The 15629-nt window shown below is 42.7% G+C and overlaps 1 protein-coding gene across 7 annotated transcripts in view; it reads left to right on the top strand.

Annotated features, from left to right (window-relative positions):
* TECPR2 (tectonin beta-propeller repeat containing 2) overlaps positions 1-15629 on the top strand; it is an 88798-nt gene that overhangs the window by 53642 nt on the left and 19527 nt on the right. For 6 of the 7 annotated variants that reach the window (XR_012903291.2, XM_075926541.2, XM_075926539.2 and 3 more), the window contains exon 17: positions 5193-5341. The exons of the other annotated variant lie outside the window; for it this stretch is intronic. Coding sequence is in view for 5 of the 6 variants with exons in the window: in XM_075926541.2 (XP_075782656.2) it covers positions 5193-5341 (149 nt within the window). In the remaining variant the exon portion in view is untranslated. The remainder of the gene's footprint in view (positions 1-5192; positions 5342-15629) is intronic. 7 annotated transcript variants of the gene reach the window in all.

The following is a 15629-nucleotide window of genomic DNA, read 5'->3' as shown; positions in this document are numbered from 1 at the left end:
GAAAAACATTGTCTATGTTTAAAACTTTAGGTATCAAGTTTTCAGGTTGTAATATGATCTTTTTTTTTTTTTAATTAGACTGGCTCCTACCTTCCAAGATATTTTAACTTGAATGCTTCTCAAGCTGTCTCACACTCACTGGTCTGTGGGTGAGGCTACCAACAGGCTCCCTCGTTTGCCTGTCAAGCCTTTGGACCTCTTTTGTAATTATTGTTCTTCTTCGAGTAATGTCCCCGTGGGTGCTCCACGGTAGGCACCGGGGCAAGCCCAGCCCTATAGTGGAGCACCCACGAGGACACGCATCTTGAAGAATGACAGTTACCTTGGTGCAGTAACTTCGCTTTTTTGAGAGTTTAGGTGATGGTATTTTAATTTCATGGTTAATACCTAGCTGTTAAAGCTTTATCAGTAGATATCAATTGCTTTACAAAAGAGGTAAGTATCACTACCTCCTTTCTCAGAAGGGGAAATTGAGGCACAATAGTGAAGTAACTTGCCCGAGACCATCCAGCAGACTCAAACAGAGTTGAGAATAGAACGAGTCTCCCCAGCCCTACTCCAGTGCTACATACAGTAGGTCATACTGCTCTGTCAGTTTTGAAACATTTTTCACTTCTGAGATATCCATGGCTTATGAGACACATTGGATGTAAATCATGTGATAGGGATCAGGATAGTTTGTATTTTTCTTTCTTGGTATGCATTGGTGGCTGCATAGAAAGTCTGATTAGTCATGTCTTTACACTGATATATAAATATTAGTATAATGTAATAGTTGTAATACTCCATACTTGGGCTAATTGACTTAAAAATCATCTTAAATGCCTTCTAGTAGTGATTTCTATAAATACTCTTAAATAGTTGACACATTGTCTATTGGGAGGGGAGAAGGCCAAGAAATCATAGACAGTAGCTGATTATTGCAATAAAACATCTTTCTTCATCTTGATATCATTTTGGGGCACAGTTCTTCAATTTAACATATTTGGGTCCAGCTGTGCAGCCACTGGGATTCTGTGCAAGCACAAAAGTGTATTCTCAACAAGTGAATTACTTAATCATATCTTTAGCTTGTTACATTGCAGCCTAAAAAGTTTAATAACTATAATAAATTGTCAATTCTAGATATCAAATTTTATTTGTGGAAGTTTTAAAAGTAGTAAACTGCCTTGAAAAATTCATATAACTTGGAAAAAGAGATGTGGACTTTGGTATTGGATGATCCTGTTCCTAGAATAAATGATGAAATATTTTCTATTATATCAGTTGTACCCTTCTCCAGTCTCTCTACACTGTGTACTGTAGAATCTGGTAAATTGTTTTGATTAAGGTTTACGCTATCAGTGTCACTGTTTCTAAACACAGTAGAATGACCTTTACATTTCAACTGTAAACAAAGTATCTGAATCATAGTTAGATGTAGTGTTCGTGTCTTATGTGTATGCAGAGTGGTTAGCACGACCTTTTGCTAAGGTAAAAGAAAAAAAGAAAAAAAAACGGAAAATGTTTACATAAAAGGATTATATTTTGGAATATCATATTTTACTTTCGAGATAAATAATACCAGCAATGCCATGTAAGTGACATATGACTCCACATTTGAGTGAGCTGATGCTTATTTGGATCAAAACATTTAAACAGCTGAGGCATCATCATGTGAGAAAACTATTACTGTTTGTAATGTTGTAGCCATGTTGGTCCCAGAATGTGAGACACACAAGATGGTGAGGGTAATATTATATATTCTTCATGCTCTGATAAATTATATAAACCTCCAGTTTACACTGCATCTTCTAATCAAAGTGAAAAGTATTAAGTGATATGCTTTATGAAGAGTTGGTTGTCAGATTTCACTTCTCCCAAGTGAACATTATGTCCAATAATAGGTATCCCATACAGCAAACATTTAATAAAACATCTGACCGAAGCATTCAGTATTCAGCCTAACTGCATTGTTAGTTCATTCTTCCACTACTTAACACTGTACATGTCTTCCTAACACTAGAAAAAAACACAAATATTAGTTGTAATGGATACCATGGATATTTTTAAATGAAGTGAATATGATGCCTTCATATTGCTGGTATATGTAAGACTAGAACATGGTGTTTACTTGGTGGTGTTCGGATCCTTAACTCAATTTTTGTTTTATTGGAAAATAAAATGAAAATGTCCATACTTCATTCAAATCATTGCTCTGCGAGGGGCTGGGTTTGAGGGGTTCAATATGCAGGCTTTCCCAGGGAGAAAGGACTGTCCCAGTCCTCTCACCGCAGCAGCTTGGGGCCAGGTGAGAAGCACCTCTTGTGGCTACTGCAGCTCCAGCGGGCACAGTGGGGAGGGGAGGAGGAGATTCATGTCTCCTGGGTGGTCCAGGTTTGTCTGCTCCCTGCACTCTCCAGCAAGAGTGAAGAGTGCGGCAAACTGTGCACTTTCCCCTTGCTCCCTGAGAAAGGGGGACAGCCAGCAATGTTCCCATATGAATCGGGGGGGAGGGAAGGAAGTGGGGGTGAGCTTCTCTGACATCTCTACCCTCCCTAAAGAGTATCCAGGGAGTGGGAGGCTCGGGACTGGCTGCCTGGTGATTCTGCCTCTATTATGTATGATTTTATGAGAAGCAATCCCATTTCCCGGCACATCAATTTAGGGTATGTCTACACAGCAAAGTTATTTCGAAATAACTTTACTAGCGTTTACACACCAAACCAGTATTTTGAAATTAATTCAAAATAGCGGTGCTCTTATTTCGAATTTGGTAAACCTCATTCCACGAGGAATAATGCCAAATTCGAAATAGCTATTTTGAAATACGTGCTGTGTAGACACTTGTATCAAAATAGGGGGCCTCCAGTCTCCCCAGGGTGCCCTGGTGGCCACTCCAGCCTCAACTAAAAGCACTCCTCTCCTTTCCCCCTCACTGGAGCCCTTAAAGGGTTTGACTCTGGCCACAGTGCCTGTGCCAGCTCCAACCCTGCCAGCCCAGAGCCAGCAGTCACTGCTCTGACCCAGTGGCCCCAAAACATGAGCCAGCAAGCCACTAGCAGCTAGCCCTCCACCGCTCCCCAGGAGCAGTCTGCCAGCTCCCAGGAGCCTGCCAGGGCCCAGAGAAGGCAGGTGCTTTCCTGGTGCAGGGTGGATATCATAGACCTTATTCAGGTTTGGGGGAGATTCCCCCAATGTCCATGATCTCCGCACTAGACAGAGGAACGCAGCCATCTATGGCAGCATAGCTGCCAGTCTGGCTACCTAAGGCCACATGCGAACCCAGGAGCAGGTTTGTATGACAATCGAGTTGGTCCGGCGAGACCCCCAACCCTGAGCTCTGAGCTTCCCCTCCCCTTTCCAGCTCCCTCCTCCCAGGTTTCCCCCTCCCCTCTCCCACCCTCTCTTCTCCCACCTCCTTTCCCCAGTCTCACCAGAGTTTCATTCTCCCTCCTCCCCCTCCCCTCCAGTTAAATAAAGAGAGTTTCTGTTCATGAAATACATGTATTTTATTTGACATCAGGAAGGAGGGTTAGGGAGGGGTAAGTGGAAGGACGTGAGGGAGGAATGAGGCACAAGCCCTCAGTGGGGCAGACCAGGGAGGCTCTTAGTGCTCCTCAGGGTGGAAGCTCTCCCGCAGGGCCTCCTGGATACTGATAGCCCCCCGATGGACCTCCCAGATGGCAGCCTGCAGAAAGTGCAGCCAGGCTCACAGCAACGCATCTAGGAGAAGCACCAGAGTGCCCAGGGGCAGCTCTGGCTCCATGTTGCAGAGTACCGTGGTGTCCCGAGTGAGGGCAACCAGAGCACGCAGAGACAAAATGCTTTGCTGTCCCTCATCGAGGTAGGCAAGCAAGCAGGAAAAGCTGAGAACTGGCTGCCCGGGGGGGTCCCTTTAAGCACATGCCTCAGATACTTTGTGTGGCTGCTGCCTGAGGCTAACTCCTGACCTGATGCCCTGCCCGACCTGGTTCCGGCCGGCCTTAAATGCAATTCAGCGTCCACTCACTGTGGACGCACTATTTTGAAATAGCAAAACCCTTATTTTGCTTTGAGTTATTATAAGAGGAAGCTGTATGCCAAATTTGGTGGTTCTAGCTCTTAGGCTATGTCTAGACTGCAGGCTTCTTTCGAAAGAGGCTCTTTCGAAAGATCGCGTCTAGACTGCAGGCGGATCTTTCGAAAGAGCAATCCGCTTTTTCGAAAGAGAGCACCCAGTGAGTCTGGATGCTCTCTTTCGAGGAAGCCCTATTTACATTGAACAACGCCTTCTTTCGAAAGAGGAACTTTCGAAAGAAGGCGTTCTTCCTCGTGAAACGAGGTTTACCGCCATCGAAAGAAAAGCCGCGTTCTTTTGAAATTATTTCGAAAGAACGCGGCTTGAGTCTGGATGCAGGGGAAGTTTTTTCGGGAAAAGGCTACTTTTCCCGAAAAAACCCCTGAGTCTGGACACAGCCCTACTGAATAGGAGGAGTTCTTGAACAAACAGGCTGACTAATTCAGACAAACTCTCTCAAATATATAGTAGATTAAAGCATTACAGTTTTTTTGTGACCACTATAAAATTAAGCAAGTTATGTGACACAAATAGAGAGAGAGCTTGCAAATACATTTTCTGCTCACCACAAGTAATAAAGATTCCCTTAGCAACCCTTGAAATACCTACCACCTTTAGCATAACCTTTGGGATCCTCATTGCTGGCATGTATTTATAGACCTAGATCTTTAAGTTTCTAGCTGACCAGCTACAGAACAGAGTTTTTTACTTTAGGTCAATTTTTACTTTAGTGAAATTTTTTCTCTCTCTAAGCATAGAAAATTTATATTACTCCTTGCTGACGATAATCATTTAAATTGCATTGTTCTCTAGTAGCAGTGATGGAACATGATGCATTGTCAAAATGTTGTTTATCCATGGCAGGATATGGCACAAAATAGCCATTTTAGACAGATGAGAAAAAATAGCTTGACTAAATACACAAAATGTAAATGAGATCATATTTTCCCTCCGTTTGCTTTATAGTTATACTGGAGTTGAATGCAAATGTTCCTTCCTTTTACCAAAATGTGTGAATTATGTTGATCACTTTTTTCTGAACATTATTTTTTTTAAATATTGCTGTAAAAACAAACTGCAAGTTATATAATTTAGATTGTATGAGGAATAAAAAAAGATAATGCCAAATTAACAACAATCTTTTCCTCATTAGGAGCTATAAAATTGATCAGTTTGTCATGTGGAAATCAGCACATTTGGGCCTGTGATACTAGTGGTGGCGTTTACTTCCGAGTAGGAACTCAGCCTCTAAACCCAAGTTTAATGCTTCCTGCATGGATAATGATTGAGCCACCTATACAGGTAAAACACTCAATCATAACTTTTTTGTACATGTGGTAATTTTGTGATTTGCCTTGAAAATCAAGGAATTTCAACACGTCTGAAAAGATGCCAGATGAGGACCCCCAAAACTGTTGATTTCAGAATATAAAAATTGTCATACTGGATCAGATTGATGGTCCATCTAGCTCAGTATCCTGTTTTTGAGAGTGGCAGTACTAGATTTTTAAGGGCATTTACAGAACAGGGAAATGGAGTGATCCAACCATGTCTTCCCCTCTCAGCTTCTGGCAGTCAGATTTATGGTCACCACGAAACGTTTGATTGCATACCTGGCCATCTGCGCTCATAGCTATCAATAGATTTATCCTCCATAATATTACCCAGTTTTTTTCAACCCAATTGTACTTTTCGCCATCACACATTCCATGGCAATGAGTTCCATAAGTTAAGTGTGCATGGTGTGAAAAAATACTTTCTTTTGTCTGTTAAATCTGTTGCCTGTTAATTTTGTCATGTGACCTCTGGTTTTTGTATTGTGGGAAAGGAAAGATAACACTTTTTTCCCCACACCGTTCATAATTTTATAAATTCCTATTTTATCCCCTCTTAGTTTCTTTTCTAAACTGAATGTCCATAATCTTTTTAGTCTCTACCCATATGGAAACCATTCTAGACCCTTGATTATCTTTGTTGCCCTTCTTTGAATCTTTTTCCTGTTCCAATATTTCCTTTTTAAGTTAGGGCAAGCTGAACTGGACACAGTCTTTAAAGTGTGGATGCACCAATCATTTATATGGTGGCATTATGATATTTGTTGTCTTTTCTATCTCTTTCCTATATTAGTTCCTAAAAGTCTGTTAGCCTTTTTGATATCTACTGTGCCTTAAGCAGAAGTTTTCGGAGAACTATCCATAGTGATGCCAAGATCATTAATTGCATGGTAACAGCTAATTTAACCCCCCCCCCCCCACCGCATCTGCCATTTTGTTGCCTAGTCACCTATTTATTTGAGATTCCTCCTGTAACTCTTCACAGTCATCTTTGGAATTATCTTGAATAACTTTGTATCCTCTTCAAACTTTGATACCTAATGGTCTGAAAAAGGGAATGAACAGTTAATGACCATGTGGAGAAGCACAGGTCTCAGTAGAGACCTTGAGGGTTCCTGCTGTTCACCTCTCACCATTGTGAAAACTGATCATTTATTCCTACCTTTGTTTCCAATCTTTTAACTAGTTATTGATCCATAGAAGGACTTTCCCTCTTATCCCATGACATCTTACTTGGCTTAAGAGCCTTTGATGAGGGACTTAGTCAAGGCTTTCTGAAAAGCCAATATTTTATATTGATTGGGTCACCCTTACCCATGTGTTGTTTGACCCTGGCAAAGAATTCTATTAGATTGATGAGGCATGGCTTCCCGTTACAAAAGCCACATTGACTCTTCCCCAACAAATCGTATACATCTATGTGTTTGATAATTCTGTTAATTTCTGTAGTTTCTGTTGATTTGCCCAGTGCTGAAACTAAACTCGCTGGTCTGCAATTTCCTGGCTTAAATGTTTTAAGTCCTAGATCTTGGAATGCTACAAAACTTCTTGGAGTTTGTTAGAGATAGTAACTTATTCTGAAAATGGTGTTCTTCCTGTTCAATACCCCACATAATTTGTGTAACACTTTTTTAATTAAAGAACTATTGCAAAGCTCTTAAAAGGTTTTCTGTCTTTACTAAAATAAAGCAGCTTTGTTGATAAAATCTGCAATACTCATATAATAGAACCAAGATTTGAATACTTACCAGATATCTGTATCTGTTAAATACAGCACTAATGTATAATTATTTGTTTTGAGTACCATTTGCTTGGGCAGAGGATGGAAAGTAGTATAAAATTACACAATGATAACATTTGAGGGGTAGGAATATTTGGGAGTCTTGTTTCTTTTTAATTTGTTAGTAGAACAATAAGTGGCTAATGAGAAGTTCTCACTGGGAGAACCACAAACTTCCAGTCACATTAAAATATTCAAGAGACTATAATGTTTTTAAAGTATATGCTGAAAAAAATCATACTATAGAATGATGTTAAATCACAGCCTGTATTATTATTAGTTTGTTGTTTTCACATTAATCCTTTTTTAGCTTTGTTTATCTCATGATAGCCAGCTCTCCCTTCCTTTGGGAACAAGTGATGGCAGTAAAAGGGGAGATGCAACCAAGAAATGCGTCACTGAATTGCCCCGTATCCTTGACTGCTTAGGGTCAATGGATGTGAGCTTCACCAGTGCTCACTTTTTGAAGAGGAAGATGTTTTTCAAAGGAGATGGGCAGACCAGTAAGTCACCACCAACTGTCCTTTGAGCAATGACTATAGCAATAGGATAAACTTAAAAAACAACAAATAGTCTGGTAGCACTTTAAAAACTAACAAAACATGTAGATGGTCGTATGAGCTTTCATGGGTACAGCTCACTTCTTCAGATGACCAGAGTGTTGGATGTCCAGAACTGCACTCTGGTCATCTGAAGAAGTGGGCTCTGCCCACGAAAGCTCATGATACTATCTACATGTTTTGTTAAGTTTAAAGTGCTACCAGACTATTCGTTGTTTTTTTAAGTTTATCCTGTACAGACTAACTTGGCTCCCCCCTGAAGCTTTTATAGCAATAGGAGTTAGAGTATGTCAATTGCCCTTCAAAGTTGCTGCAGAAGGTTCATTAGGACTGTCATAAATAGGAGCTGCTAAGGAGAGTCTGACTTACCTGAAGAGTGAGGAAAGGGTTAAGCAATTGGAGATGCACCTAGGGATGGGATTTGGGCAGTCAGCTAGTAAACATGCAGCTAAGAATTTCAAACCAGGAAAGAGGAGTTTTTCTTTCTCTCTTCTTTGAGATCAGAGCAGTTTCTCCCAGGTATGGAGGGAGATGCTCGCTCTCTCCAAGAATGGACTTCTTGAAATGTGTAAGGAGGGAAAAGTTTAGATCGTCCATCAGACTTTATTGTTTTCCTTGTTTGGAAATTGTCTGAGCTGGCTAATTGTTTTTCTGTTTTGTAATTAAGGATTTCAGCCGAGGGATTTCCCCTGAGTCTAAGTCACTTCATTGCTATTTAACCAGTCACCTATTATGCTTGCAACAGTACCTTTGTTTTGATAAGAGTATTCCTTTTGTTTTAATTAACCAGTATGGGTTGATTGTTGTGTCCTGAAGTTTACATGCCTAGTTACCCGGGCAGAGTACATTATTCTCTGGGATTCCCTCTGTTTGTTTTCCCCATTCCAAGCAAAATGGAGGTTGGAGATGGGAAGGAGAGCTTTATCTTAGGGAGGGGATTTCCAAATGACCTCTTCCCTGGAAAAGGGTTTATTTTATATTTTCTTTTAGTCACTTGGGTGGTAGGGTTGCCAGGTGTCCGGTTTTGAACCGGACAGTCTGCTATTTGAGCTTTCTGTCCGGGAAACAAATTCAGAAAATACAAGACATATAAATGTCTTGTATTTTCTAATTAAGTAAGTTTTATTATCATCATGAGTATCAGTACGTAGTTGTTTACTGCCTGGCTGGTAGACACACTCACACTGCGTGAGCGTGTCTACCAACCAAGCAGTACACAACTACACAGTAGAGAGGAGGGGGGCGGGGCTGGGGCGGGATGGAATCCCTGGGGCCAGACTTGCCCATGCACCCTGCTGGGACTGTGTGTGGGATGGGCAGCACCCCGGGCCAGCCCCGCTCCCCACCAACTGGTTCCTCCCCTCCCGACCAGCCCTGCTTCCTGCCGGCCAATCCTGCTCCTCCCGGCCAGTTCTTCCCGGCCAGCCCTGCTCTCCCCACAATCCCCTCCTGGCTAGTCCTGCTTCCCACTGGCCATTCCCCCAGCCGCCCTCCAACCTCCTCCTGGCCAGTCCTGCTCCTCTCCCAGTTGGTCATTGTCCCCCCCTCCCCCCATCTGAGATCAACTGTGTCTGGTATTTTTTTGAAATGATCTGGTAACCCTATTGGGTGGTGGCAGCAAGGGACCAGTCTTTTGTCTTTTTTGGATCTCAGGGAGACTGAGGTTGAACAAGTTTATCTCAGAGGCTGTGTCTAGACTACATCTCTCTGTCAACATGTAGATTAGGCACGTCGAAATTGCTAATGAAGCAGGGATTTAAATATCCTGCACTTAATTAGCATAAACATGGCCGCCGCTTTTTTCTAAACAGCAGTGTAGACACGGATCTGTCGAAAATAAACCCTTTTTCGACAGATCCTGTATTCCTTAAAAAATGAGGTTTACCGGATGTCGAAAAAGGGTTTATTTTCAACAGATTTGCATCTAGACTGCCTTTTTTCCGAAAAAGCGCCGTTTAGAAAAAAAGCGACAGCCATGTTTATGCTAATGAAGCACAGGATATTTAAATCCCTGCTTCATTAGCAATTTCGAATGCCTAATCTACATCCCTCTGTTGCAGAGGGATGCAGTCTAGACATAGCCTGGGAGTCACTGAGACTGGTTTTGCAGTTTATTTTACTAGCCGCTCTCCCTACCGCCCCATCTCTGCAGTCGGAGTGTCAGGTTGGGAAATTGAGCCATGACATAATCAGTGATAGGCATAGTTTCTGCCTAGAGACTATGTAGAAATTGAAAAAAATACCAATTATGGGCTTTTCCCATAGGCAAAATTACTTAAAATAAAAACAAAAATTGAAAAGCACTACCAGTTTTCTACTTTGAGCTTTCCAACAGAGAAAATATCAAATTTAAAGAAACTTCTGACAATCCATTAGCTTGAATAAGGCTGTATGTTGAGTTATTTGCTACGGTTTCCAAAGCATCTGTATGACAGTGTTTTCCCCATCAGATGTAGTGTTTCCAGCTGATAACTTTCATATACCCAGAGCAATGTAGTTCTTTCATGTCCTCTTATTAAATATACAATGCTGAAATTTGGTAAGTCAGTATCAAAGGACAAAAATTCAAATGATTTCTTGCAGGGAAAATGAAAACTTATTAGTTCCATAATAGTCTTGAGGCAATTTCAGGACATTAGATCATGTAATTACAAAAGTATTAAAAGGGCAATTATTCTTGCACATTATCAAGACTAGTGATAGAAATGTAGCCGTGTTAGTCTGGTGTAGCTGAAACAAAAAACAGGACTATGTAGCACTTTAAAGACTAACAAGATGGTTTAATAGGTGATGAGCTTTCGTGGGCCAGACCCACTTCCTCAGATCAAATAGTGGAAGAAAATTGTCACAACCATATATACCAAAGGATACAATTTTAAAAAATGAACACATATGAAAAGGACAAATCAAATTTCAGAACAGAAGGAGGATGGGGGGGTAAATGTCTGTGAGCTAATGATATTAGAGGTGATAATTGGGAAAGCTATCTTTGTAATGGGTAAGATAAATAGCGTCTTTATTCAAACTTGAGTGTAAAGTGTTAAATTTAAGCATGAATAACAGTTCAGAGGATTCTCTTTCAAGTGAAGTCTTAAAAGGCCTTTGAAGCAGTATGCAGATAATCAAGTCGTTGAGACAATGTCCTTTCTGGTTGAAATGGCAAGAAACTGTTTTTTCTTTGTGAACCAGTCTGATATCGGTTTTGTGGGCATTGATCCTTTGGCGAAGTGTCTGAGACGTTTGTCCAATGTACATAGCAGACGGACACTTTTGGCACGATAGCATAAATTATATTTCTGGATGCGCTGGAATATGTGTTCTTGATCTTATAACTCACTTGGTTAGGTCCAATAATGGTATCAGCAGAGTGAATATGTGGACAAAGCTGGCAACGGGGTTTGTTGTAAGGGAAGGTACCAGGGTTGGTATTAGTGTGGTATGTCCTGTGGTTGTTGGTAAGAATCATCTTGAGGTTAGGTGGTTGTCTATAGGAGACTATGGGTCTGTCTCCCAGAGCCGCTCGGAGTTTAGTATCCTGTTCCAGTATAGGCTGTAGTTTATTGATAATGTGTTGGACAGGTTTAAGTTGGGGGCTGTAGGTGATGACAAGTGGTGTTCTATTGTTGGTTTTCTTGGGTCTGTCTTGAAGTAATTGGTTTCTAGGTATTCGTCTGGCTCTTTTCAATTTGCTTTTTTATTTCTCAGGGTGGGTAGAGATGCTTGGTAGAGAATGCTTGGTAGAGATCCTGAAGTTTCTGGTCTCTGTCAGTGGGATTAGAGCAGATGCGGTTGTATCGAAGGGCTTGGCTATAGATGATGGATCGTATGGTGTGTTCTGGATGGGAGCTGGAAGCATGTAGGTAACTGTATGAGTCAGTGGGTTTTCTGTAGAGAGTGGTGTCTAATTATCAAGACTGTATGCAAAATAAGAAAATACCTAAACTTGATTTCCACGTGGTAATATTGCAATTGACAAGCAAATGTAACAAATCAATGACTGATTACAGGCAGTCCCCGACTTACGCGGATCCGACTTACGGCGGATCCGCACTTACGAACGGAGCTTTCTCGCCCCGGAAGTTGGGGCGAGAAAGCCCCGTTCGTAAGCTGCTCTGGTGCCCCTGGTCTGCTGCGCGGGACCCCCCCGCGGCTGCGGCTTCAGTCCGGGTGCCTGTGGTCTGCTGGGGACCGTCCCCAGCAGACCACAGGCACCCAGACTGGAGCGGCAGCAGCGGCGGTTCCCCGCGCCTCTGAGGCTTTGCTCTGGCAAAGCCTCAGAGGCGCGGGACCCCCCGCGGCTGCGGCTTCAGTCCGGGTGCCTGTGGTCTGCTGGGGACCGTCCCCAGCAGATCACAGGCACCCAGACTGGAGCGGCAGCAGCGGCGGGGTCCCTCGCCTCTGAGGCTTTGCCAGAGCAAAGCCTCAGAGGCGCGGCACCCCGCTGCCTCTGCGGCTCTGCTTCCCGTGTCCCTGGTCTGCTGGGGGGGGGGGGGGGCACAGCTAGTGTGCCCCCCCCCCCCCAGCAGACCAGGCTTTTGTTTTGGACTCTGGGGCAGAGCAGCTGGGGCGCTGCCGATTGGTCCTGCAGCGCCCGTGGGCACTACTGGACCAACCTGGCAGCACCCCAGCTGCTCTGCCCCAGGTCCTGATTCAGCCGCTGCTGGTCAGTTTCAGCAGCGGCTGAATCAGGACGTCTGGGGCAGAGCAGATGGGGTGCTGCTGGGTTGGTCCAGTAGCACCCCAGCTGCTCTGCCCCAGGCGTCCCCAAGTCAGCTTCTGCTGAAACTGACCAGCGCTGACTACAGGAAGCCCCAGGCAGAGTTGCTCTGCCCCGGGCTTCCTGGAATCAGCTGCTGATCAGTTTCAGCAGCAGCTGACTTGGGGACGCCTGGGGTTCTTAAGTTGATTCTGTATGTAAGTCAGAACTGGCGGTCAGTTTCAGCAGTGTCTGAATCTGGACGCCAGTTCCGACTTACATACAGATTCAACTTAAGAACAAACCTACAGTCCCTATCTTGTACGTAACCCGGGGACTGCCTGTACTGAATCGCTCAGGGAATAATACCTCGTTTACTATAAGATGCTCCTTAGTTGATATTTGTCCCTTAATTATAATGCTGCATTACTGTATATTCATAGCTGCAAGAGTATTGTCAGAAATATTTATGAACAGTTCAATTACATTTTCTGCTTAAAGAAAAAAATCAAAAGGCAAAACTGCATTTCAGTTGCTTAAGGTACAGAAGCTCTCTCAAAATATAGAATTGTGTAATTAGTTTTAAACTTAGATCTTTCTTCAATGTCAAAAATATGATCTTCTGTATTCCAGATCTCATGACTCATGTAGTGCCTATAAACTACTCCAGGGTCCGTTTTAACAGTGTCAGTCCTTGGTAGCTGTGCTATGATAGCATTCTGTATATATCAGTATTCAAGCAGTTTCATAAGCTGTATTCAGAAATAGTGCAGTCTTGATAAAGACTTCAATCAAAACAAAATTAGCTAACCAAATCCCTCCTCTCACCTTTGTTAGAAGCACTCTGATTAAATCATCTAAAACTGATATGTAAGCATTCCTGTTCTCTTCATCTCTCCATCCTCTTCCCCTCTTTGTCCTCTTCCCTACAGTCTGGACAAGGATTGCAGTGATTTTTTCATGTAAAAAAAGGTATGCTGTATCATCTTGTTTCATTCTTTCCTGTCTTATATTAGAATTATGGTTAGTAAGAAGACTTAGATTAAGTGCTGTAAAATTGGGAACAGTGTTTTTCTAGACTTCTGGCTGTTCCATTTAATAGTTTCTGCAATTCTAAACATCACAAAATATGTTTAAAACTATCAATGATTCTCTTGCCCTAGGGTGAGCTGCTATATAGCACCATTGACGGATCAAAAATCGCTTTGTGGTATGATTTGACTATAGCAAATACAGAGCGCCTTTCATTTTATTGCATTATATACAATACAAAAGAACTCTACGCTATATCATGTGTTCAGATGTTGTGTTATATAATGTTCATGAAATATAAATACAAAGGTAGTGCTTCCAAGTCTCACACACTAAAAAAATAAAAATAAAGTAGACACAGAATTACAAAAATAGAGAAAAAGCAATTCACCCACTAATCTGTACTCTGCTTTATAACAAAGACCTTATGGAGAGAAGAAGGTGGAATGAAGTTATATATTTAAACAGGTTTTTTTGTTTTTGCTTTGTTTTTTAATTCTATGGCTATCATTGAAGGGAAAGGATTTACTTAGATGGCTACTGTTTGACTATTTTGTGTAACTGCCATTCACTCTCTTTAATGAGCAGATCCGTACTGTTGAAGTTCATGCAATTGGCTGTAAATCATCTTTTTCTACTCTGAATTTGTGAAGCCTGAAAATTTTTCTCCATTTCCTCTAAGCAGTCTATTTCGAACAATCTTAAGCTCCTTGTGGCAAGGACCAAATTTTTGTTCTGCTTGTACTGTACCTAACACAATTGGTTGTTTGAGTGATGTCCCCGTGGGTGCTCCACTGTTGGTCTATGCCTACACTGCAGACTTCTTGCACAAGAACTGTTTTGTGCAAGAATTCTTGCCCAAAAGGTCTTGTGCAAGAGCGCGTCTACACTGCCATTTGCTTTTGCGCAAGTGTGTCCATGGGAGTGTGGATGATCTCTTGCTCAAGAAAGCTCTGATGGCCATTTTAGCCATAGGGGTTTCTTGCGTAAGAAATCCCTGTTGCCCAGCCACACTGCCTTCTTGCGCAAGAGGGCTTATTCTTTCTGGGGAGAGGAATAACTCTTGTGCAAGAAACCCTCTGTTCCGATGCTTTACTGTAAATTTACTTGCGCAAGAATGCGCATGCAGTGTAGATGCTCTGCAAGCTTTTGCACAAGAACAGCTGTTCTTGTGCAAGAAGTCTGCCGTGTAGACATAGCCTTGGTGTCTGGTTGTCCCGGCACTTTTCCCTAGCAAATTGGAGTTTTCCCTAGCAGTAGCTGGTCAGATCATGCATGCACAGTAGGCTCCTCATGCCATTAGTGCTCTTGTATTTGCACACACAGTCCAGCTCCCTCCAGTTCCTTTGTTACCGCCCTCGGTCGCAGATGGAGCAAGCTCCTCTCTTCACAGAATCTAGTCAGAAGAATTGTTCATAGTTAATTAGAATCCTATTAGAGTAAAGTTATAGTCAGTAGTTAGTTAGTTGTTGTCTTTTTCTTTCTCTGTTTGGCTTTTTAAAAAAAACCAAAACCTAAAGAAATGGAACAGTAGTTTGATGAAATCCTGCCGTTACTACAGATATCATGCCAGGCTCGCCTGGTTTTAAAAAATGCGACACATCGCAAGCCCATGTCTGCGCCAGACGGGCACTCTTCATCTATCAAGTGCCTTGGGGAAGCACCTATACCACAGAAGTGCCCCCATTGCTCTAAACTGACTGCTAGAGCGTGACGAGACAGGGAGATGCAGTTCTGCATGCTTCTGTTCGACAAGGCCCTTCAACCAGCAGACATGCCTTCTACACCTTGCTCAGACCCAGTCAGGGCCAAGAAATGTAGAGCCACTTCCCCTTGTTCAGGCTCTTTAGCTGAGAAAAGGGCCTCACCAGCGTGGTCTTCACCGACAAATTCATCCACCAGGGTCAGTGTCGGTGATAAGCCGGGGACATCAGGCACCAGTTCCTCCCGCTCTAAGGATGCCTCACAAATCAAATCATGGCACTGCCAGCACCGTCCACTACAACTGCCACACCAGCACCGAAATTGGCACCAACACGAATGCTGACCATGTCACTGGCCACTACAAGATCTCCAGAGCCGGAGACACAATCCCCGCTAAAGCACCACTGGCACTGAATGAACCACCGGCACTGTCTATGGCCCGTTCAAAGACTAATAAAGAGACACCGAGGTCCCCTATCCTGGC

Source organism: Pelodiscus sinensis, chromosome 5, assembly GCF_052426305.1.
Source record: "Pelodiscus sinensis isolate ZL-2025 chromosome 5, ASM5242630v1, whole genome shotgun sequence".
NCBI classification, from domain to species: Eukaryota; Metazoa; Chordata; order Testudines; family Trionychidae; genus Pelodiscus; species Pelodiscus sinensis.
The sequence above is the reverse complement of the archived record's forward strand: the minus strand, read 5'-3'. Positions and strand labels throughout refer to the sequence as shown.